Source organism: Triplophysa dalaica, chromosome 12, assembly GCF_015846415.1.
Source record: "Triplophysa dalaica isolate WHDGS20190420 chromosome 12, ASM1584641v1, whole genome shotgun sequence".
NCBI classification, from domain to species: Eukaryota; Metazoa; Chordata; class Actinopteri; order Cypriniformes; family Nemacheilidae; genus Triplophysa; species Triplophysa dalaica.
In genome coordinates, this window is record NC_079553.1 from 22,611,249 (window position 1) to 22,636,571 (window position 25,323).

General features: G+C 37.3%; 1 protein-coding gene across 5 annotated transcripts in view; it reads left to right on the forward strand.

Moving 5' to 3' along the window:
* The first annotated feature begins 4,124 nt into the window (after nucleotides 1–4,124).
* The window catches only part of kif13a (kinesin family member 13A), a 50,321-nt gene continuing 29,122 nt past the window's right edge, over nucleotides 4,125–25,323 (forward strand). For all 5 annotated transcript variants that reach the window (XM_056761832.1, XM_056761834.1, XM_056761835.1 and 2 more), the window contains exons 1-6: nucleotides 4,125–4,431; nucleotides 4,656–4,746; nucleotides 15,915–15,927; nucleotides 18,840–18,900; nucleotides 21,876–21,968; nucleotides 22,424–22,604. In XM_056761832.1, the coding sequence (XP_056617810.1) occupies nucleotides 4,377–4,431; nucleotides 4,656–4,746; nucleotides 15,915–15,927; nucleotides 18,840–18,900; nucleotides 21,876–21,968; nucleotides 22,424–22,604 (494 nt within the window). In that variant the 5' untranslated portion in view covers nucleotides 4,125–4,376. The remainder of the gene's footprint in view (nucleotides 4,432–4,655; nucleotides 4,747–15,914; nucleotides 15,928–18,839; nucleotides 18,901–21,875; nucleotides 21,969–22,423; nucleotides 22,605–25,323) is intronic.

A 25,323-nucleotide genomic window follows, 5' to 3' on the forward strand; every position in this document is an offset into this window, starting at 1 on the left:
CATAAAATTCTTTATTTATTCACTGTCATGTCACGTCAAACTGGGTGAGTTTCTTTCTTCTGCAGAACACAAAAGAAGATATTTTGAAGAATGTTGCAACACTGAACTCCACGGCACGAACACAAAACCACAAGACATTTCTCGAAATATCTTCTTTTGTGTTCTACCGAAGAAAGAGTGGGGAACACAGAGGACATAAATACATTTTTCTTGATGGACTATCACTTCAAGACAGGTTCATCACTCTTTGCTGTGATATTTCTGCGCTCCTTCAATAAAAAGCAGATGTTGTGTTTTGGCCAGCTGAGGGCAGTGCAGACCTTCAGTTTGTGTTTGCAGTCACATGATGTGATGTTTGTTTGCTGGTTACTATCATAAATCTCTCCTTCATCCCGTCCGCCCGTCATTAGGCCAGTGTTTAAATCCCAGATGAATGGTGAATGTTATGTCAAAAGAACCCGTCTCGCATAGATCCATGTCAACCTGCTGGAGTGTAAAGTGTGCTTCAGTCCATAATCTTTCCTGCGGCCACGTGCTGTGTCAGAAGTGTGTCTGCGCTCTGTCCCATCCTGATGCTGGAGTGTCCATTTTTTAGGGAACCCTGCGAAGCGGGCAGAACCTCTGAATGTCGAGCACTCCCTGATCTCCAAGAGGTCCTTTGCTCGTGAGGTCATCCCAGGCCACCTGCTCATCATCCAGAAATAAACTGAAGGCCCGGGCTCGAGACCACTGTGTCCATTCAGTGTTTGGGATATGATTATCAACCCTTGTGGTATAGATCCGGCCCGGAGAGACGTACCTACGTGTTTTGATAGTTTTGGGTGTTAAATGGACACGACCCTGCGGACGTCTCTCACCTGCTTGATGTGGCCGCGGCATCAAACGGACACATGGTGGTCACAGACGCACAGGGACGGTCAAAATGTATTTTAAATTGTCCTGGGTTGTTGTTGTTGATGTCCCGGGACAGGTTTCTGCTGACGGATGCCCAGAACCAGCTCTTGTTGGACTCCAGTGGTTGTGAAACACCTGACGTGTCTGCGGTCGCTGGCGTGCTGCAGGGTTTCAGGAAACGAGGCTGTTGTGGAGCATCTTAGGAGGTGTTTGAAAATCTTCAGGAATGATTTTGCTCTTTTGACACAGGTGGCACAATATAACCCCCAGTCACACGACTGCCGTCAACAGACTCAAATGTGCTGATTGTTGTGGATTGAGGAGATCACACAGTGAAGTTCTACAGCACATTCACTGAGCTGAGTTATCAGTCTTTTATGAGCCCAACATTACAACTGATAACTAAGATTCCCTTTCTAGTTGAGATCAAAATAAATGTAAATCATGGTTTTCTTAAGACCATCACTACTTGTGTTGGGTGTAACTAGTTACTGAGTAATGAGTAACTGTAATTGAATTACTTGTCCCTTGAAAAAGTAAAGTAAGGGATTACTCAATTTTTTTTCTGTAATTTAATCACAGTTACTTCTGATGTAATTAAACTAAATACTGTGAGTAATATATATATGTGTTTGGCAATCGTGGAATTGACGTCAAAATTCAAAGTCGAGCTTTAAAATCTGTGCTTTATTTCTCACATGTATAATACTTTGGTCAGTTAATAAGAGTACTTATGTACTTTAATATGATTTATTTGAATGAATTAAAAGAGACCTTTCATGTCTATCCTTGAATCACTGAACTAATCAAGCTTGATGTAGGATATAGAAAGTCATTAGTAATAAGTAATAAAATACTGTTTGTAGAGAGTCATTTGTACATTAATCTAATAACACTATTGAATATGTCATTAGTAACTAGTAATTCATTACTTTATCAGAGTAACTTACCCAACACTAGTGGCTACACTTTCTTCTGACGTTCTTTTTTGACGAAATGCGTGATGGACATAAGTAATAAATAATATAGATGAAAGAACTTCAGGATAATTCAAAGGTTTTGATTTCATTTTCAGGATACACCTGTTCCCAGAATGCACCTGTTCTACACAAACTGTTAATGTAATAAATAAAAGTCCCTCAAACATTAATGGGGAACACTTTATAGCAATTTACGTTAATAAATCATTAACAAACATTATATAATGCTTCACAGATCAATAGTTAATTATGTTCACATAGCTAGAAATATGAGATGCTTGCTAATGTTTACTAATGTCATTAAACTTTCAATTCATATGATCATGCACTTCTTAAAAATCTTCAAATGATAATGATTAAAAACTTCATTTATAAATTATTAAGAAATTGATCAGATTAGTAGTTAATCTTGACATATGTTCTTCAATTAAATTCATATGATCATGCAGCACAAGTGTTGTACAAAAAAAAGTTTTCAATCATTGTATAACATCTGTTAAAATCAATTTGTAGATTTTCAAGAATTGCATTTTCATATGAATTAAAAGTTTAATGACAATTGAAAGCATTTTAATTTACATTAAACAATGATCTGTTAATCATTAGGAGCTGTTTAATAAGTTTATTAGTAAATATTAACAAACACATTATCTTACGTTTCTAGCTATTTGAATATATGGCAACTAATGATTTGTTAAGCATAATGTTTGTTAATGATTTACTAATGAAAGTTATTATAAAGTGTTACCTATGAATGCATTTTTTCTTCATGGGGCACCCTTCATAAATGTGCTACAAAAGGTTCTGTGCCATAGAAGAACTCAAAGAACCATTCAGTCAAAGGTTTAAGAACCATTTCTTTCTATTTATGTTCTAAAAAACCTTTTCTCAAAGACAAAGAATCTTTTGTGACACAGAAAGTTTCTTCCGATCCTGCAGCTCATTATCTGATGAAATGCTTCTTTTATTGCAGCATTATTTTTAGGAGTGTGGGGTACAATGAAGACATTACATTTCAATTATAAAAATGACCCTGTGTGTGTTGACACTGGGCTTGCAATTCAATTTCTGAAATGATTTGAGATCTGAATGTTACAGGAGTTAAGAACACCAGAGGATGAGTTCTCACTCTTGTTTGAAAGAACCTTTGAACATGAGCGTCTGATAAATGAATATGCTAAATGTAAATATTAACATTATTTTCTTGAACAGTATTTTCTGTACATCTGCTTTGAAATGATGTGTACTGTGAACAGCACTATACAAATAAATGTGAATTCACCATCACTTTCACTTCATGTCATTTCTATCATGTTGTGTGTGTGTTCTTGTCTTCTCTCATGTTGCATCAGATAGCGTTTCTGTGTTGTGAACTGACGTCATGTTTTCCATACACCACATTAATGCACACTGTGTGTGTGCGTGTTTGTGTGTATCATTTTTCTGATGTATGTTCATGCACACAGCTTGTGTGTGTTTGCGTGTCATTTTTCCCATGTTATTCATGCACACAGTGTGTGTGTGTGTGTGTGTGTTTGTGCGTCGTTTTGCTCATGTATGTTCATGCAGATAGTGTGTGTGTGTGTAATTTTCTAATGTATGTCCTTATGCACACAGCTTGTGTGTGTTTGTGTGTCGTTTTTCTCCTGTTATTCATGCACATGTGTGTGTCATTTTCTAATGTATGTCCTTATGCACACAGCTTGTGTGTGTTTGTGTGTCGTTTTTCCTCATGTTATTCATGCACATGTGTGTGTGTGTGTTTCATTTTCTAATGTATGTTCATGCACACAGCTTGTGTGTGTTTGTGTGTAGTTTTTCTCATGTATGTTCATTTGTAGACAGTGTATGTGTGTGTGTCATTGTGTCATGTATGTCCTTATTCACACAGCCTGAATGCGTGTGTCATTTTTATCATGCATGTTAATGCATAGAGCATGCGTATGTGTCATTTTCTCATGTATGTTTTTATGCACACAGCTTGTGTGTCATTTTTCTCATGTATGTTCATGCACACAGCGTGGGGACCTAAATACACACCAACTCATGGGGACTCAATGTGGAGACCAGATGAGGTCCCCTGTGGACAAAAAAACTTATCAATAGTTTTTTTTAAATCTAAGAATGCAATCATTTTCCATGACCTTTAGTTAGCCCTTATTTCTGTCATCTATGGATTTAGTTGATGTCATTTTTCCTGTGTGTGTCCGTGTGTGTGTGTGTTGTTGGGTCAGTGAGTGAAGATGGCGGTGTGGATGCTGCTGGCAGTCTGACTCGGGATCAGATCTCCTTCATCACCACACACACATTAACCCCTCGCGATCTCACGTGGATTAACTTTGCGTGTTTTTCATCTCTGTTATGGACTCTTGCGTTGTTTTGTCCGTGTTTAAACACCTCGCGCGCGTCTGTGGGACTCTTCTCATGTTCATAATATTCGGCTAGCTCTGAGGAGCGGCTAGCGGCTTTCTCCTCCACTTCGAGCCTTTAAACTCCGTCAAAATGTCCGATACGAAAGTCAAAGTGGCGGTTCGAGTTCGACCCATGAACCGGAGAGGTAAGAGACACTTAAAACGTGACTTGATCGCCAATATTTACAGACGAAACCTGTCACTTTAACTGAGGGAACGTGAAGTACACAACGCGTCGGGCTGTTTTAATGCACGTCAAGTGCGATGTTTCATATGATCAACACTTCACGGCTGTGTGCGTTTGTTTGTAATGCACAAAACTCACGAGGAGGAACTTGTAGTGAACTTTTGACAACTTTTGCCTTTGCAGAGATTGAACTGAGCACAAAATGTGTCGTTGAGATGGAGGAAAACCAGACTGTTCTGCACCCGCCGCCCTCCAACGCCAAAGCAGAAAACAGGTACATGCATGACATATGTGCATTACATGTGTGCATTACATGTGTGCTTTGCTTTTCATATGTGATGTGAGTCATGCAAACTCAGCTTCTCCTCGTTGTAGGTGAAAGGCGTCTGTTTGAATCCCCTTCATGTGTTTTTGTGGTGGGCAGAAGAGTTTCAGGAGAGTTTGGGGGTCTTAGCTTTGATGTTTTACATGTGGTTTAGTGGCCTGTGTGTGTTTATTCAGGAGTAACAGAGGTGAACGTGGGGCCCGTGGGGCGGCTCTGGGTTCGGGGCGTGATCTGTGTGGCATGTGCTGGGGAAAGTTCTGCGGCGCTGTGGAATTCCTGCACAGGCCTCATGTTCTAACACCACTCAAGTGTTGCTTCTTGTTATTGTCTGATGACAAACTGACATCTTTACTTGCTCAGAGGAAAATGTTTTGTTTTGTCTTCGGAAGTCTCCGTTGTGTTTTATTAAAGTAGGCTATCAACTTAGTCTCCAAAGAAAGAAAGAAAGAAAGAAATGAGAGAGTAATTGTGTAAACTGGTGAAGAGTCTGGTGGTGAAATCATCTGGATTTGAGTAAATGTGATGAGAAATGTTTGAGATCTTCACTAATATTGACTTTTGATTGCAGACGAGACAAATGTGAGCTCAGTTTGACACGTTGTTGACATCAAACTCTCATGACACACATTTCTGACTCTTTTTCTCAGAGACTTAAGCAAATTCATTCGATCTCCATTTAATCTCACTGATGTGAAGGAGAAATAATGGAGATAGTGGAGAGATCTCATCTGTGAGTTAGTGAGGGACAAGGATGTGATATTTCTGTTTGTGAAGTTCTTGCAGATAATGTGGAAAAATGTTAAAAACGTGTCACTAGCTCAAAACATGTAACATGACATAACAATGTGGCTGCCAGCAGACCAACACGCAATATGCATGTGAATTCATTTTAGATTTCAGTTTAGTTTACAGCAGTTATTGGAGTTTTCATTTTAGCTCAATTCATATTTTAAATTAGCTTTTATTTCTAATTTTAGCTAATTTTATCAATTTTGGTATATGCTTTTGTCATTTTATATATATTGGGTTATTTTTAATGTTGCTAAATAAAATAAATACATTTTAGTTTCTTTTAGTTTTTGTTTATTATTATAATTTTAATTCACCTGATTTTTGAGGCAACATTTAAATTTGCTTAGTTAAAATTTAGTTCATATTTTATTTGATTTCAATGAACAATAACGTTTTCAAAGTTGTAATATTAGTGAAGTAAAACAACCTTGGTTTAAAGTTCCTCAGAATAGAAACATTCGTATGGAACTGTGGCATTTCTCATGGGCACTTCCGCTGTGGATCACGAGTTCTTGGATCTTGTGACTCCTGAACAGGGTTCGGTGAAATCTTCACGTCGCCTCAAGGTCAGAAGGGTAGCGGGTGGATTAATATAGTCAGGACAGTGTAAACAGAGCATCACGAGTACACGGTCAGGCAGGTGGACAGCCGATGCTGGAGAATGAACAGGTAAGCATCGGCTCGTCTTACACAGTTCACAGTCTGATCATCTGATCTCTCATCCGTCATACTGCACAAAAGAGACAGACTACAGTATGATATTATCCCAAGTTGTGACAATATGGAAATTAAAGAGTTAGTTTAAAAATGATATTATGATGGTTTTAAATATGAAAGGAGATCAGATCAGCTCTCTCACTCACAAAGGAAGGTAGCTCTGTAAGAATATCGTATTTGTTTCTACTTCCATGATATGAGCCTATGATTTGTATTTGAATAACATCCGATATTTATGAAACTTTTTAAAAATTGTTATAGCTGGAAAAAAGGAGCTATTCCAGCGTTATGGATGTGACATAAAAACGTGTATTTGATAGCAATATACTGAAGCATTTTTTATATTTTACCAGTCTATGCACACGTTTTCTATTTTAAAAAGGGAAAATAAACATGCATAATGGATGTGACCAAAAAAGGACACGTTTTTTTGGAGATGACCAACTTTATAGGATTTCTGTGATTTAGAATGCTCAAACCTGAGGCAATAATACCAAACAAATGTAGAAGTGATACCTCTTCATAGAACATCAAATAGTTACTTTATCTTAATTTCCATGTCCCCATTTATGAGGAATATGAACTGTTATGGAGATGACAGTCCTGAAAATGTCTCTTAGTAGACTGAAAATAAATGCACTAGAAATAAAACAAACGCTTTAGAAACGTGAAGAGACCTCACATGGGTGTTTGAATCACCAAATGTTGATATCTGTGCTCTTTAGTATAGAAAAAAAAAGTGATTTGAACCAAAAAAGTTTGACATTTTCACGGAATTGTCAAAAGGCAAAAATGTAACCATTTCATAAAGTAGTAATTTCCAGATTTGCAGTCGCTGTAAATGACACTATTTGAAAGTGTTCAGAAAAATTTTCAATATTATATTTCACATTTCAAAATCTGCTATTGAATCTGTATCTGTTTAAAAATAAATAAGAAGTTTCACCGAAAGAATACTTTTGCGAAGTGTCATAGAACTTATCGTGTCTCAAAAATCACACCTCGATATTACAGCCCATTTAACTCTCATTTTTAGAAGTAAAAGTCCTGGAATAATATATTTAGTACTATCTGATATTCACTCGTGCAAAACTCAAGGCACTTACTGTATGCAAATACCGCATGTTAATGTTTTGGGTATTGCGTGTTGAGCGTTCAAAGAAACTGAATCTCATTCACGAGCTGAACAAATTTAATGAAACTTTGTTTAACATATTCCATTCAACATTTTACTTTAGTATAAATAAATGAGAGATTAACACCAGACACTGACCTGAATACTTATGATTGTATTTTCATACATTACTCCCTCCCTGTCTGTGATTTGAAACAGCCCAACGGCTGTACATGCATCTGTCTGTTCTCGCTTGATGTACATCACATTTAATAGTTTATACATGTACCTGAACAAAGCTTCAGGGCATAGAGAAGAGAAATAGAAAGCTCCTTAGATGTGTGTGTCGTGTGTAAATGGTTTGTGTAGTTATAATTTGTTTTTGTAGGTTGAGTTTACATTAGGTCTCTAAAGACGTCTTTAACACAGATGTGTCATCGTTCAGTGTGAAAGCATCAGTACGTGATACAGTGACCAGCCTCAACATGTAGCTTTTGGATTAGTTTGAAAGGATCATTTTATATTCACAACATTCAGACAAACCACTGAGTCGCATTAAACAGTCTTTGTTAATGTGTTTTAATGCAGCTTCTGTTTCACATTTTTGCTGGGTTCACACCAAACGCGAAGAACGCGCTCCATATTACTGTCTGGAAAAGTTTGTTATTTTCGTGTGAGTGACGCAATCTGACATATATTTTCAACCTTTGCGGAAGACGAGATTGACGTTGTGCGAATGACATGAAACGGGCGGTGCAATTACTGTTAACGTGTCTCTATTTCGTCTAGTACGAAGGTTGAAAATATGTGTCAGATTGCGTCACTCACGTGAAAATCACAAACTTTCCTAAACGATTTCACATCTATACGTGTCTTTGCATTGACATTGTATGTAATTTTCTCGTGCAAACCGCTTTATTCGCGTTGGTATGAACCCGGTGTGACACTATCGGAACAGCTTCTGTAGAATCAGGCAGTTGATTTGTCTTTACATGTATTAAGTTTGAATGTGTTCAGGGCTTCACGGATGTAGTAAATGTTGGGTTACGTCGAGGAGGATTTGTTAGAAACGTCTCTTTGAGTGTTAATGTGTCTTGTGTGGCTCTCACGGCAGGCTCGTATTGAAGCTCATGTGATAATTGTAGTGCGACAGCGGCTTCAGGCCATCTCCAGGAGTCACATTTCTATTCTCTCAGCTTCTAAAAGTCTGAAATATGAATCCGTGCAAGTGCTTTAAGTAGCTGGGATGACCCGAGGCGGCTGTTTAGAAACGAAGGGAACATAGCGGGGAATAGCGCTGTGGACGTCTGTACTGTAACGGAGGGTTTGCAGTGATGGTGTTTCATGTCTGAAGTGAAAAGAGCTTGATTTTTTTTTTTAAATAGCGCTGGTGCTTTGGGATGGTTTTGCAAGGCAGATGTATTGAAGTTTCTCAAGTGAAAGTGTTTTATCTCATAATTCCTGCTCAACCAACCCTGTAATTTTCATCTTATCTCTGATGTGAAGTAATTATGGCGGCTGGGTGATTTACTCTGTCCTGAGCCGCCCATGGTATCTGAACACACATGTCTGATATAGATCTGAAAAGAATGTGTTTGTATGTGTGCACATTCATTATGTGTAGAAATATTAATACATTGAAAGTCATGAAATAGATGCCTGTGGTTTGGACTAATTGGGCACGACGATTTAAATAAATAGTGAGTCTGTCCAAGTGAGACAAGTCAGTGCTTTTCTGAAATGCATTGTAAAGTGTTGTATCTCTGGATGTATTTCAGTCTGAATAGCTGTATTTCTGTGTTACCTGCTGCAGTGTTTGTGTGTTTCAGAGCCAGAGAATGTAGATGTTATTGCCATCAACACAAACACACATGGATTCGTTTTGGGGTGTTGCCAGGAAAACCAATCATTTCTGAAAAATCTTTGTCTTGTCTTATTCCAAGATGTTATCTGTCAACCGTGAACGTCAACAGTTACTTTAATGAACTATTAAAGCAATAATCCCATTAAAGCTTTATTCTGTGGACTCCCAGTCGACCGGTAACGCCACAACAGAATGACTAAAATAACAGTTAACAGCTTTACTAGTTTACCCTGAACATGCCCGGTCATTTCCACAGTTTCTGTTGCTTGATTTGAAAGTTTCATTATACCAGAGGTGTCCTGTGTTCTCAGCTCAAACCAAACAACACTGAACTCCATTGAGCATTGTTATCATCGTTGTGTAATAGGAAACGGTGAGATTATGAAGTTTAACTCCTTTTGTTATCGGAACTCATCTGGCGTCTGCGACACTGTAGACTTGGTCAAATGGTCGACCTCTGGAATGCCTCTTTTGTCTCGACATGTGTGCATGAATGATCCGCTTTTGCATTTGGTTACAACGGCCATGTGTACACCACATCAAGAATGACACCTGTACTTTAATTCCTAAATAATGCATTCATATTTCACCTGTTTACTACTGAATCAAATCAGCTGTTATCACTTTAAAAGTCAACACAAAGAAGCTATTTTGATAAATGTCTCTGTGGTTTTGTGTTAATACAATGGATGTCAATGGGGTTAAGAGTAGTTGGACAGTCAACATTCTTCAAAATATCTTCTGTTGTGTTCTGCAGAAGAAAGAAACTCTTGCAGACTTGATGTGAGGGTGAATAAATGAAATGTTTGGTGAACTGTTCCTTTAAGATGGAGAGACTCAGAGAGGTGCACTATATTTACAGTAGTGTTCTCTAAGAGTACGTTTACATGAGGGAAAACTGAAAAGTTTTTCCTTCCGTTTTTGATGTCTTCACTGATTTGAAATGACTTGTGTTCTTACGCAGGAGAATGTTGATAAAACAATGAAATTCCCCAGAGTCTCTTCTCTATTGTGCAGGAGGTGTGGCTGTGTTGATAGAAAACATTCATGCAAATCTTGACCTAAAAGTGGTTTCATGATATTTGTGAATCCCAACTCTCCATACAGCCATCATTTTTCATGTTTCATTTAACTGCTCTTTCCCACTTTCTCCACCATTACAAAATTCTCTCTCTCTCTCTCTCTATCTCTCTTTCTCTCTCTGTCTCTCTCTCTCCCCCTCCATCTCTGTCTCTCTCTCTCCCCCTCCATCTCTGTCTCTCTCTCTCTCTCTCTGTTGTTGTGTAAAGTGATTTACCGGCTGTTAGTGATGAGCTGCAGTGATGGGGGATGAGTGGAAAGCAGTTCAGCATCACACCGAACTTTTCTTTAGGTGTCCACGAGCGCACGGGTACAGCCGAATGCACAGCCTTGCAAAGTATAATTCCTTAAAATCATACGTGTATACAAGAGTTATGACGCATGGACATTACGACATATTGAAATACCTCTCCGGGCCTACAGAGGTTAGGTTTTTTCTACTCCCTTGAATCGCTGGTCCCAGTACACAGTTCCCAACTGGTGGTTAAACTAATTACTACAAGAAATTGAATGCACACACTGGACCTGCCCATTCTTTTTATTTTTACCTGCGCTTACACTAGGTAACAAAATTCAGGTGGTATGCATACTATTCTGTTGACGCAATTTGCATCTAGCGCAATGTACGCTGTCCCTCACGTATGCTTAAAAGGGGACTATACTTCTGGCTTTAGGATCAAATCAATAGATTTTTTTTAATTTAGTTTGAAGGTCGTTCAGATTTTTTTTCATTTGAAAATAAACATGTTTTATGATATGGATGACGTAAGAATGGTGGAACAAAACCTACTCACCAGAATAGATGTGAATTCCTTCAAAAATGTTTAAAAAAGCATCTCAGAACATGACAAGAGAACATTTCTACATAAATACTGACTATGCTGAAGAGGATCAGCTATAATGCAGATTTTATTTACTTGGTATAATTTAAATCACCCTTATTGTTTTCATTATTATTGTCTAGTGGAGTGGTTCTCAAACTAGGGGACCCAAAGATTAATACAGGGGATCATTTTATGGAATATAAAGATTTATTATAGATTTTATGTAATCAAACATCAGAAAAATAAGACCACCAACCAAAATAATTGATTTCCAGCATTTTTTAACTGAATATTTTTTTAGTTTAATTAAATTCTAAGTTAAAGATTACAAGTCTCTATTTGGGGGGGCACAAAGCGATGCACACTACCCGAAGGGGGCCTTACAACGAAAAGGTTTGAGAACCACTGGTCTATTATATTTCAAAAGATACTGCCTTGTTTCACAGATTAAATGTTATAAGATCATGTTTGTTAGTAGTTCAATACTTCCAAAACGCTTTTTTTATTTGAGAAGTTGCTTTTAGTCTGGACAGTTTCACAGCAGCCTCAGTAGTCAGTTTAATGTAAATCATATAACAAAAATCCATCTGTAAGATCAAGAATCATATCTCAGTGACTCTTGAATTTGGAGTTTCCCAGTGCGAATCTTTATTTGTCAATGGGGCGCCTGTTAGAGGAGACGGGGTCAGAGAGGGGTGTGGTACAACACTAAATATGTCATCATGAATGCTCCGAGGGGAGGAGACTGGCACACATTCAACATTTTTACGAACTTCTTCACACTGTTGTAGTGTGTTCTTGTTGCTCTTTTATGATATTAAGTTGTCTAATGCTCATACTTCATCAAGCCACACTTTACTGCTCACTTGTCTGTGTAGATGTTGGACTCACAGGTCAAGATTTGTGTGTTGATGTGTTGCTTAGAGACAGCTGCCGCCGGCTTCAACAGCGGCCTGAAAGCGTGACGTTCCAATAACAGTTTCAATATTGAGGGGGGTTATTGAAACATCTGATGTGACAGTGTTTGGACGATTTAATCGGACTCATTGTTTCTAATTCAGTTATCATGAAAAACAGGCCTTTTAGTGTCCTCACTTGATTCATTTTTCACCCATGACGAATCTGCTTTTAAACAGCGGCATTATTCCTCTTCTTCACTGTAACATTTGAGAAATGAAAGATTGTGTTGAAATGGAACAGTAGTTAGTCATAATGTTTTGTAAGTTTTGTGCAGTGTTTTTTTTCAAACTTTTCGTTGTAAGGCCCCCATTGTGTAGTGTGCATCGCTTTGCAGCCCCCCAAATAAAAGTGTATAATCTTAAACTTAGATTTTTTTTAACCAAAAACATATTCTATTATACAATCCTGAAAAATCAATTATTTCCGTTGGAGGTTTTTTTTTCTTCTAATGTTTGATTGCATAAAGTTTATGATGCATTTCTATATTTTATAAAATGCCACAAAATCTGTGGTCCCCCTAGATCCATCATGGGACCCCCCTTAGCGCGATGGCCCCCAGTTTGAGAACCACAGGTTTAGAGTCATTTAGCCATATCCTCCTCCAGAAAGTCTCTCTATGTTTTTACTTCAGTGTTGTTGGATACATGACAATATGTTGAGATGTGAACGTGCCGTGGATTGGATGTGGGTCTGAAATGTGTGACGGGTGGACATTGTGTCTTAGTTTTGTTTTAGTTGAGAGACTGATTGCTCTTTGGGAAGGGCAGGTTTCTTCCTTCCTGATGTGGTGTGTCATGTCCTCTTCATGTGTTGGGTTTTGGATTAGTACGCACTGCTGACTGAACACAGTCTGAAACATGTAGATTCTCAAATGATTTTAATAACAGTGTGGTTTTGTTATGCACCACTGCAGTCTGTCAGTAAACACACACAATAATTTAACACAGCAGCATTTACTGCAGAGCAACATATATATGTTTCATATATATAAATATATACAATGAAGATCTGCTGTGGGTGTGGCAGTATAATCATCATGGCAACACAATGTATCGTTTCAGTAGAAATGTAACATGTCAATGTATCAATGTAACAAAATTGCTTGTGTAGAGAGTTTCATCTGACCCACGCGCCTGGCCCAGAGCTAACTTCCAGTCTGGGTTGATGCTAATATATCTTTATTTTATTGAATGTATATTCATATTCATATTAATTTATATAATACAATATTTTATTGTATTATAAATGTATCAAACATATGATTTGTTGAATGTTATTTTATGATAATTTTACTTAATAAACAATTTGTTAGATGATTCGTGTAACTTTATCGCATTTGAAAAAAAATGTATGGTACATTGATATCTAGTGGTTGAGCTTGGTATCGCAGTCTAAATGTATAATATTGTAGAGACAAGTTTAGTCAGGTAACACTTCTTCTCGGTTTCCTTTGATTGTTATCAGAAATAATCTACAGGCGCTCTATTGTTTGTGAATGTGTAGTGGAAGTTACGTTAGGGCTTGCACACATTTGTTTATGTTTATGTTAATGATTGTCTATATGAAATAAACATGTGGTAGTTAATTTTTTGGGATAATCTAACATTTTAAAACCTTTTCAAATAAAAAACAATCATGTTTTTTGAGATTTTTGTGGAAACAAAGTCACAGTTCTTCTGAATGAGAGGCTCAAGAAAGAAAAGAGGAGAAATTAAAATAGAAGTTTTATTTATTTTATTTTCACTTAATTATTCAAGTTCCCTCATGATTCCTTTCCCACAGATAAGGTTTTAAGTTCCATCAAAAAACTAAAACAAAACTGAGTCACAAGCTTTAAAAATGAGACACAATGCTGCTTTCTGATTGGCACAATGAACTTACATTTTACAGGTTTTATGAATGATGCTTTTATCAGAATTGTGTGCAGTCACATGTCATTGTTTCTGAATACTGCTGGTCAGTTTGAATAATTTCTTTGTTTTAATTGCTTTATATTCATGTTTTGCTGTTGCTTAGTTGTGTAAGTTCAGCATGTTCAGTAAATATATTGTCAATGTGTTTTGTCCAGCTGTAGTGCAGTGGAGGTGAATTGGGAGGATTGGTCATACTGTGGTGCTTCCCTGGCCCTGTCAACTCTTATTATGGGCTGGACGCTACACACGCTAGTGGCCAATACTCTCTCTCTCTCCCTCTCTCCCTCTCTTCCTCTCATCCCTCTCTCTCTCTCGCTCTCTCCCTCTCTCTCTCTCCGCCTCTCTCTCTCTCCGCCTCTCTCTCTCTCTCTCTCTCTCTCTCTCTCTCTCGCTCTCTCCCTCTCTCTCTCTCCGCCTCTCTCTCTCTCTCTCTCTCTCTCTCCGCCTCTCTCTCCCTCTCTCTCTCTCTCTCTCTCTCTCTCTCTCTCTATCTCTCTCTCTCTCTCTCTCTCTCTTCTCTGGGACGTCTGTCTCATGCACACTAATGAGGGCTGGAGGCACAATGGCATGAAGCTCAGATTAGCAGTGACACAGAAAGTGCAAAGTGGTGCTCAGACTGTATAGTTTTATTTTATTCTTGTCACCCACAGAGACAATGTTGGGTTTACATACAAACACACCAGTCCTTCATCATACAGATAACCACAATTATTTTACCATTGACTATTAAGGCCTTTCATATCAATCATCTTGTGTAGTAAATGAATTATACGAGATTGTCCCACTGTCCTAGTGCAACAAACTCTCTAAATTAAAGGGAAAGCCTTCGAGTTGTTCCAAATCTGTATAAATGTCTTTGTTCTGATGAACACAGAGAAAGATAATCGGAAGAATGCTTATTACCAAACAGATTTTGCCCCCCATTGATCGGTTTGGTTATAAGCATTCTTCCAAATATCTTCCTCTGTGTTCAAGAGAAATAAGACATAAACGATCGAAACACATCAGCGATTATATCCCTATGAGGGATTTTTAACGCAGGTGGGAGTGTGTGAGGCATCCTTCAGGTATGTTCACAGATTCAGCTCTTATCAGCTAAGAGCAGTAAATAAAAGAGAATGTTGTTATGTAACATACGGAGATGTCACACTTCATGATGTTTTCAGGGTTATTTTGGGCAGCTTTGGCACAGTCACGTTTTGATATTGAATGAATTGGATTTCTGGGTTTACCAGCACCAGCATGTTTTCTCTGCTTTTCCATGGCACTAAAGTGTTCTTTAAGGTTTATTTTTAGTAATCAAATCAGATGTGGTTACGTAATGTCAGTATGGGAAAGTCATCCGTCAGACCATTGGAGTGTTTCAGAGGAAAAACATTTGTGGGAAACTGAGGAGTATTTTAGTAGTGAGGTTAGGTGCGTAAGCAGCGTTTCATGGCATCATGGGTGCGTTCCCAACATAAGACCGGCGCCAAAAGCCATCGTCTGGGGATGTGGTGCAATCCCAAAATGCATTGCGATGAAACGTCCAAACAACAAGAAGAAGCAAGTGAAACGTTGTTTTGGATAATTGTTGTGTGTTTTTATTTTATAAGAGTGTCTTTATGTCATGTGTTCAAGTTAAAATGATAAACTAGTTTTAGGAAGTTGACAGGCGTTTAAACTGAAATCGGTTGAGCAAAGTGATGTGTTAGTTACCGAGAGAACTCTGTCGCATTGTTTCTCAGTTCTTCTAAACTGTAAGTTGTGTGATGAAGTGATAAATGAAATACACCTGTTGACTGACGTCTTGTTTTCTCTGTTTCTCTATGTGTCCTGGTCTCGATGTGGCATTCAAATCTCTTCACACACAGAAAACAGCCAAAGGTAAGAGACACATCTTTATTGTTTTCTATGTGGGTAGTTGAGTAATAAAATGTGTCCTCTGGTGTGACTGCAAAAATGCAGAACACTGTTAATATGATTAATATTTATAATTGAAAATAGCATTATTTAACATGTGCACATTTCTAAAAGTGTGCACAGAGGAATAGATCATGAATATTTTAATTCAAGTTTAAATCAAGTATCCGATTCCCATAATTTTCGATTCCAATTCCAGATTTGAACCCTACATTTAGCTTTAAAGTCGACATGAAACGGAAGTAGCGATTGTTTTTTCTTCTGTATCATGACGTATATTTGCTTGAAACAACTTCTGAAATGAGAAAAAAATTTAGAGTGGGACTTGATTTGTTCGTAGAGTACTGTTCGGATCCTTAAAAGTTGTGTGTTTGGAGTCAGATGTGTAATCCAGTTTGCAATCTGTCAGTCATTGCAGCCCAGCCCTAGGATCGTTCCTTGTGATCAGAAGTGAAGAGAGGTCTTTTCGAGGGGAGCTTAACGTTTTTGATTAAACATTACGAGTGCAAATGAATAAAAAAAATAATGACATGCATAAATAATTTACAATGAATACTGCAACACTGTGTACATTTTCTAATTGCCATTTTTAATTGCATGTGACTTTAAAGTCCCTGTGATCGTTTTACTATTGTATTTTGACGCATTTCCGAGGGAAATGAAATTTCAAATGAGAAAACATTGGGTGTGGTTTACACCATTCTCTGCGATTTGATTTAATGTCGTTGCATTTTGAGATGGAACTGGCAGCAGAGTTAACGGATGCCCCGCCAAAGTCGTCTTACATATGTCATTTAAGATAGATAGTCATTGAGGAAGTGCATTTTCAGATTTAAACTAAAGAATATGAGGGCACACAAATTTTAAAAAGAAGATGACCCTCATTGATAATCTATTTAAAATAAACGCTGCAAAATTTCATGAAGAAATAGCCATTGTCATTTTTTATTTCACTGTGACTTCAAATTTCTGTTAATTTCAGTGTTTCCACGGTGTTATTAAAGATGCATTCGTGCGTGAAACTGATGACTGAGTGTTCCTGTGCACACGCAGACACATGTTGTGTGTGAGACATGTACAGATGTACAGCGTGTGACACACACAGAGGCCAGTGTACATTCACTCAAAGCTGTATTGTTGCCTCTCTCTCTCCTCTGGCTCGTGGACGAGAGACGTCCTTTGGAGACTATAGCTCAGACTAATTCTGAAACACTAGCAGGGGTCCAGGATTCTGGGGTCCCCAACATCCCTGCGGTCACCCGAGCAGAAGAGTCACAGGAAAAGAGTTTCTCACATTCCATCGCTTAACAGAGAGAATCACCACAAATAAGAATACAGACACGCTGACAAATTTCTATTTTGTAATTGTTTTCTATGATTGCCATAGCTCTTACTTGTCTCGATATGATCTCAAACTTTTCTCATCAAGTTTTCCCATATCCAGATTATTTTACATTCATTACATACACCTCCACACGCTTCAACTATTACACTCTCATTTCTTTCTCTGTTTTAACATCTGAGAATCTCAACAAGAAACCTTTGAAAGAGCAACATCTGAGCTTTAACATATTTTTTGTGTCATTATAGTTTTTTTGTCTTGGCTGTTTTGCACAGCTCGACCCATCAGACTTGTAACCGTGTTGTATTTCAGGAACTCATTTTTGAACCAATAGCAATGTAGCGTGACCGAGCGCTTCAAACACATTCAGTGAGTCATCTCTTAATAATGTTGTCCAAAAAACTCTCCCTGCGTGATTTTATTTTTCCATTCATTTAAACATGTTTTGTTTTAATATTTGTTGTTCTACATTTTGGATTTGCGTATTAAAAAAAATAGCAGATTGGATTTTTTAAACTCTGAATAATTTGCTCAACATCGCCGGCCCTTTTGAAACTGAGAGAATGGGTTTTCTTGACTTAATTCATCTTTGACCTATTTTACATCACACTGGTGTGTAGTCCTCGTGTGTGTTTACAGTGAATTGAACATTCAACTCGCTCGGTGTTCGTCATCAGAACATTTGGGTCAGCCGAACGACTCCGTCTGTTGCCCGGTGATCTCCAGGGACCACGAGAAAATGTGCTCATGAAATATCTCTTCATAACTGCCGCCTGCTCAACAGAAAAAAAACGGAAACTTATTTCATGAACGGCTGATAATAACAGATGATGAACATCCAGTTGAACATCTGTGTTTTCCTCTGAAGATTGTTTAGTTTGTGATGTGAGAGAAGAGGAACGCTCCTCTGAATCTCTCTGTCAGACGCTGTTGCTCCGGGATCCGGCCTCTCCAAAAGCAGGAATCTCTCCAGATTTATGTTTTCTTATTAACTGTTTCTCAACAAAAGACTTAAAGAGTGATAATCATTCAATGCTCAGACTTTCACAGCTCAGGAGACCTTTGGGAGATCTCAGTTATGTTGGTTTGTTTGGGTGTCACTTTGGTCTCGCATCTTCATTCTAAAACTATTTTATAAGATGAATAAAAATAAGCCTGTCGACATCCAGCATAGATAACATGCATTAAATCATTTAATCTTGAAAGAGTTTTATGAGAATCATCTCATTTAGACCTGGTTTGAGATCTTAAAATTTGTTCTCCATTTGATCTTATTTCTCTCTGTATTATTTCAAAAAGGATTTTAACATTGAAACATTTAGATTTCTTGTTTCAACTGAGTGTATGTGAGTAATATGCCGAGGCTCTGTCTCAGGTGAAGGATTTTCTCCAGGTTTAAAACAAGCAGAATCATGTTCTGTCTGTCTACAACTACAACACATTAATTCTTCTGTTGTCTATGAGTCTATGGTTAACCGGCGGCAGAAGACTCATGTCAGAACATGTCAAAACTCTTTTGTGTTGGTGTCTGCAGGTGTTCGCCTTCGATCACTGCTTCTGGTCCATGGATGAGTCCAACGTCCCCAAACATGCCGGTGAGTCACAGACACAATGCCTCTCTCCTCACTGCGCTGATTAAAATCACATCACCCTGATTATTATGGATTATATTTGGCATTGTAAGATGAATAGCTCAGGAAATGACACAGGCGTCTGAATGTGCCGTTCCTTAGTGTGTGAACATGAGCGTGTGAGGGAAACAGCTGACATCAGCAGATCCGTCGTTGTCCAGCATTGTTGTTACTACGCAATGTAACAAATAAAATAAACAAAATTTACTTTTAGTTTTACTGTTTCTTTCAGGGAAGCGCCATAAATTATCAGCCATAAACTACTTCATCTTCTTTCTGTCTTGAGACTTGTTCGACATGTGGCTATTGAAAGTATTTTTCTGGAAGAACATCTGTAATTTTAATAAAAAATATACGGGTGAATGTTTTCAGATAAAAGCAGTTGTCCATTTTTTGCCTTTTGTTTCAGCCTTAGGGAATTTTATTTTAATATTTAGATACTGTATATCGACCAATATATTGGTTATCGTGTTAAAGAATTATCGATTATCATTATCGGCCAAACTTTACATATCGGTGCATCCCTAGTTTCTTTATGAAGTTTAATGTGCTGAATATGACAATCACATCAATTTTAAGAATTTTTTTTTACGGTTTTATAGATATCGCTTTAGATTACGGCCCGCAGTGTAGCGCATAATTAAACAAGCTTTATAGCGTAACTAATTGTTACAATAATGTACCTCTGCAATACATATCTAAAGGTAAAGGGGAACAGCATGCAAAGTTTGGGGAATAAAGGAGTAAGAGTAAGGAAAGTTTTAAATATATTTATGTATACAATATAAACATCCAAATCAAACAGCTCTTGAAATACTTGATTATAGTCTCAAAAAATCTAAATTGACTTTGCACAAATTTCCACATTAAAACTCATCAAAATAGTAATTAATTATAAATACAATACAAAACTAAAGAAATACTTAATAAATCAAGTCATGAATAAAATAAATTATTTGTGACCAACAATCCTGAAAATCAATCAAATGAAAATAAATACTACAGTAAAATGTCACATGTACAGTTGACAGACAGTCAGCGAGCTTCATTCATGCTGTTTTGCCTGCTCAAAAACTGAACACATCATTTCCACTTATTTCATGTTTTCTTTATTGATAAAATAAGAACCCTGTACTTATTTAACATCAGCTGAAGATTATTTATGGGTACATTGCGATTGAAAAAATATGTGAACAACACTAAGATTGTTGTATAGCAGACTGCAAGTTATGCACACCACATTATATTAAAATACTTCCCCTTAGTTTTAAAACTTAAATACTTACAGTATAAATATTGTTTCACTGTGTCATCAGTGTACAGACAGACTCAAACTAACCACACGATCAAATAAAGCCTGCTGTTTTTATCTTTAGGTAATAGTTCATGACAGTCGGCCAACATAAATCTTGACAATCATCTGCATGTTCTTACATGGTTCCATTTGTTCTGTGTCTCTCATCTGTCAAACTTACAGTCTAATGCACACAAACATGTGAAGCCCATAATGGAGTGTCTGATATCATCATAATGATAATTAGAGTCTTTAAGGAAAGTTGATTTGCAGTTTACAGTTTATAAGGAGGAGATTCAAATATAATTGCCTGCTGATTCACAAAGTGCAAAGTCTAATGTCATGTTGTGCCCTTGAAAGGGTTATTTCCAATAAAAATGAGCAAACATGAATTGTGGTATAAGATGCATATGTAAGTGACATATTTCATGCAGGATAGTGTAGATATACATTGGATGACAGGTGTTGGTAATCATTCTCAATACAATAAATAAGAAACTAGAAATTTAAAAAAATATGTACAACAACCCCATATATGAACCCTGTATGTGTACATGTATTGTGCATGACAGTAGTTTCTCTCTCTTGCTCTTTATCCTGTCACTGTGAGTGCTGAATTTCACTGTCAGATCTTTGGACCTTTTTTTGTCACTGGGGTGGTACCATAAGGTTCTTTTTTGTACCTTTACAGGTATACAGAATATAATAAAATGTCTTTTTGGGTACAGTATTTATTATAAGTGACCTAATTGTGTGCCTTTAAAGGGACAGTTCACCCAAAATTCATTTACTCACCCTCAGGTTGTCTCAAACCTGTATACTTTTCTTTGTTCTGCTAAACACAAAGGACCATATTTGGAAGAATGATAGCAATTTTCAGTTCAGGAACATCATTGACTACTATAGTATGAAAAATGTAAATGATAGTCAAAAGTGCCCCAGAACTGTTTGCTTTTCAACATTCTTCGTATCATCTCATTTTGCGTTCAACAGAACAAAACACCTTGGTAATGAATGTTATCCCAGATCTGCAAATGGCTAATATTCTTACAAATATCTTTCTCTGTGTTCCACACAGCAGAGGAACTTACATAGGTTTGAAACGACCTGAGGGTGAGCAAATGATGACAGAATTTTCAAAGTACAGTTAAATGTTATGTGTTCCTAATATTAAACTGCTACACAATAGGTCACTAGGGTACAATAATGTAACCAAAAACATAATTTTAAGATTTGTACACACCGGGACGATAGCCGCACATGCTTATCTGAGCTGAGTGAACGTGCAATCTCACTCCCTGACGTAGATGGTGCTCAATGGCGCTGCGCAACTTTATGCTTCTGACACTCGCTCGTCACACAGAAGAAGAATTCATACTCACCTCTTCGTCAATGTGTGCTCGGCAGGATCGTTTTGTGCTTGAGCGCCACCAAGTGATGTTTTACTGTAGCTTCAGCAGCTCCAGGTACATGAACAAAAGCACCAGTCTCATTGGGCGGCCAGTTTTTAACGCGGCGCCATTTGTGTAGTCACGAGGTGTTAAACGTCAACAATGAACGAAACTAGAATGGGTCGTGATATGGTCGAGTGTGCATGTGTGTCATAAGGTTGTGATAGTCATGGTTGTGTTTATTTGTTTCACAGGTCAGGAGGTTGTGTTCAAGTGCCTTGGGGAGGGAATACTTGAAAATGCATTTCAAGGATACAACGCCTGCATTTTTGCCTATGGACAAACAGGTACAATCTTCAACAAACATCAAAACATCTGAATGATCCTAAAAACAGGATTCGTTTACAAAATATAACAATGTGTTTTTGTCTTGATTTTGGATATCATTTATAACATTACTGGTTTCAGAAGATGCATTCACAAATAAACACAGACTCACAGTATTAACAGTTAAATATGTTTTATGTCTAAAGGAAAGTACATGACATAGAGACACATTGATCTTTAGAAGATATTTTGAACAACGTTGATAATCAAACAACACTGAACCCCATTGACTTCCATTGTACGAACATGAAACCACAGAGACATTTCTCAAAATATCTTCTGTTGTGTTTTGAATAAATGATGTCATAATTTTCCCCTCACGTCTCACCCTGACCTGTGCCAACACGTCTGCCGGCTGTGATAACATCGTAGCATGTCTTGGTGTCTTTGAAATGTTCTGTTGGTGGTCCGACAGGCTCTGGGAAATCCTTCTCGATGATGGGGAGTGGCGACCAGCCGGGTCTGATCCCGAGACTGTGCTGCTGTCTGTTTGAGAGAGTGTCCAGAGACCAGAGCGAAGGTCACTCCTTCAAGGTGGAGGTCTCGTTCATGGAGATCTACAACGAGAAAGTCAGAGATCTGCTGGATCCCAAAGGGTGAGAAGAGAGATCCCAAAACATCTCGCACGTCTAGACGTCATTGCATTACATATCAATACTCTAACTTGAATATGGCCACTTTTACTCTCTTCTGATTTTCAGACCTAAGAACCTGTGAGATGCATGTGTCTTTTGATGAAATGTCTCTTGCTTTGATATTGTATCAGAGGCATTTTTAGGTGAGGTGGAGGTGAATCTGTTTTTGGGCCGCTCTACACGAATGAGTCATGAAATATTGCCTGTGATCCTCTGTCTCTATTTCACCGTCTTCTCTCATCACTCTGTGTGTTTTGGCCATCGTACGACAGACGCTTTGGTTACAGAGAACTCAGAACTTTATTTGACCCGTCTGTCTGCTCTCATCTGGACGCTGATGTGTTTGGTGTGTGTTCACTGTCAGCTTATGTGTGACCCTGGACCTCAAAACCAGTCCATTTGTGATTTAAACATCACCTGAAAGCTGAATAAATTAGCTCTCCATTGGTGTATGGTTTGTTAGGATAGGACCATATGTGGGCGAGATAACGGATGGAATCTAAGGCTGCAAAACAAATCAAAATATTGAGAAAATGGCCTTTAAAGTTGTCAGTGCTAAGAAGAAACAGGTTTGTTTTCACGCTCACTATGGGCTTAACTTTAAGCAGAAATTCATATTTTCTATAGAGATCATACTTGAGTGGGTGATTCCCAAAAGAGCGGGCAGCAGCGAGTGAAGTTTGTACGCGTGTTTCCAGCCATTTTTTTTTTTTGTGATCAACATTTTTTATAGGTTCAAAATACAACGAAAAACACTCACAAAAGCAAAAAAAACAAAAAAAAAAACATTATAAATCAATAAATAAAATAAATAAATAAGAAAACCTCCAGACAGAAAAAGTGGGTAACCGACCTGCTTCCTGCTTCGTGATGAAAGAAGAAAGAAAAAATATGTGATTATAATTTATTCACATATTCTAGTATATTGGACCAAACATTGTGTCAGTTATCAATAGTAAGAGGTTTAGCCTTATTAAGACGTGCTGTTGTATATTCTAAGGACACTTTATTTATAAGATTATGAATCCAATATGTTTTTTTACACGTAGTTGGTGTGAACTTTCCGGCCATTTTGTTCATGATTTTGCTGCATCAACTCACAAAAATAAAGTTTATATATATATATATATATGTGTAAGGAAATTTACTCATCCTCATGATTTTTGGCATAAAGAAAAATGTATAATTTTGACCCATACAGTGTTTTGTTGGCTATTGCTACAAATATAACCATGCTAACTGGTTTTGTTCGCTAGGGTCACATATGTCTGGTGAACTTGAGTTTATATTTTATAGATTAAATGTATACAGTTATGATCTGGCATAAATTCATCCACTATGTCTTTAAGATGATACCGTAAGAGATCTGTTCAGCTGTAATGACCATCCCAGCTCCAGGCAATCCCTTCCCCAACCAAGAGCAAAGACAGACTTCTTGTCACACTAATGCTAAATTCACGATACTTGGTGTTTAAAGTAGGGCTGCAACTAACGATTATTTTAATAATCGATTAATCTATAGATTGTTTTTTCGATTAATCGGTGAATCGGATAAAAAAACAAAATCAAGAAAAGCATTCCTTTTTAACCCTTTATTCAAAAACAGAACTAGAATCTTTAGAAACTGCACAAACATGTTGCTCCTTGATCATTCCTGAGCTGTTATAATAATAATAAAATAAAATAATAGTGTTGACTAACACAAAAACAAACACGTGTTTTTTTTTTTTTAATAAACTGCCACCTGAGCTGCCAGAGCAATTAATAATTTATAAAAAATAAAGAACAATACAAATCAGAAAATTTAGCAGGATTTGTTTGAATGTCAGAACTTGTTCTCTAAACTACACTGCAGTCGCACACACTAGCAGATGCACAAACTCTCACACTTACACACACACTCGCTCTCTCTCAAGTTCACTTGAAGCTTAGGTTCATTTATACACCACATTTAAACACAGCTTAAGATGACCAAGTGCTATAAAAGAACTTTAAAATTAAATTAAAAAGTATAACACACACACACATATATTGTCAATAATAGCATATATGGGAGAAAGCACAGAATATACACTGCATAAATTGCTCTTCTAATTAAGTAGTTTTGTCCTGTTGTCAGTCCAAATGTCAAAAAAATCTTAAATCAAGATACATTTACTAGACACATGAAATAGCATAAGAAATTTTGTCTTGTTTTCTGAAAAAAACACCTCAAAATTAAGTGATTGTTTGCTTTAAACAAGCAAAATTATCTCCCAATGGGGTATGAAAAATAATCTTAATGAGATATAATCTCAAACAGAAGTTTTAAGCATCACTTAATTTTTCTTGTCAATTAATCTTGATTTAAGATATTTGGACTGAAAACGAGACAAAATTACTAATTAAGAAAAGCTTTTTTTGAATAAAAACGTGTCTTTAGTCTTGCAATGCAAAGTGCAAAGTAACTATACCACCCCTGCTTCACTACGGTTATTAGCGAGCTAACGCTAACTTGTCATGCTTGTCAAGCTGGATAACGAGTAAACATAAGCACCAGGGACATTACGTTCTTCACTTCAAAACGGAACAAACGTAGGATTCTGTAATGACTTAACCTGGTGTTGAACTCCCTTCCTCCTCATCAAAGACTCCAACATATTTCCGTTTCAGGTGCTGGATCATTACTGTGGTGCTCCCG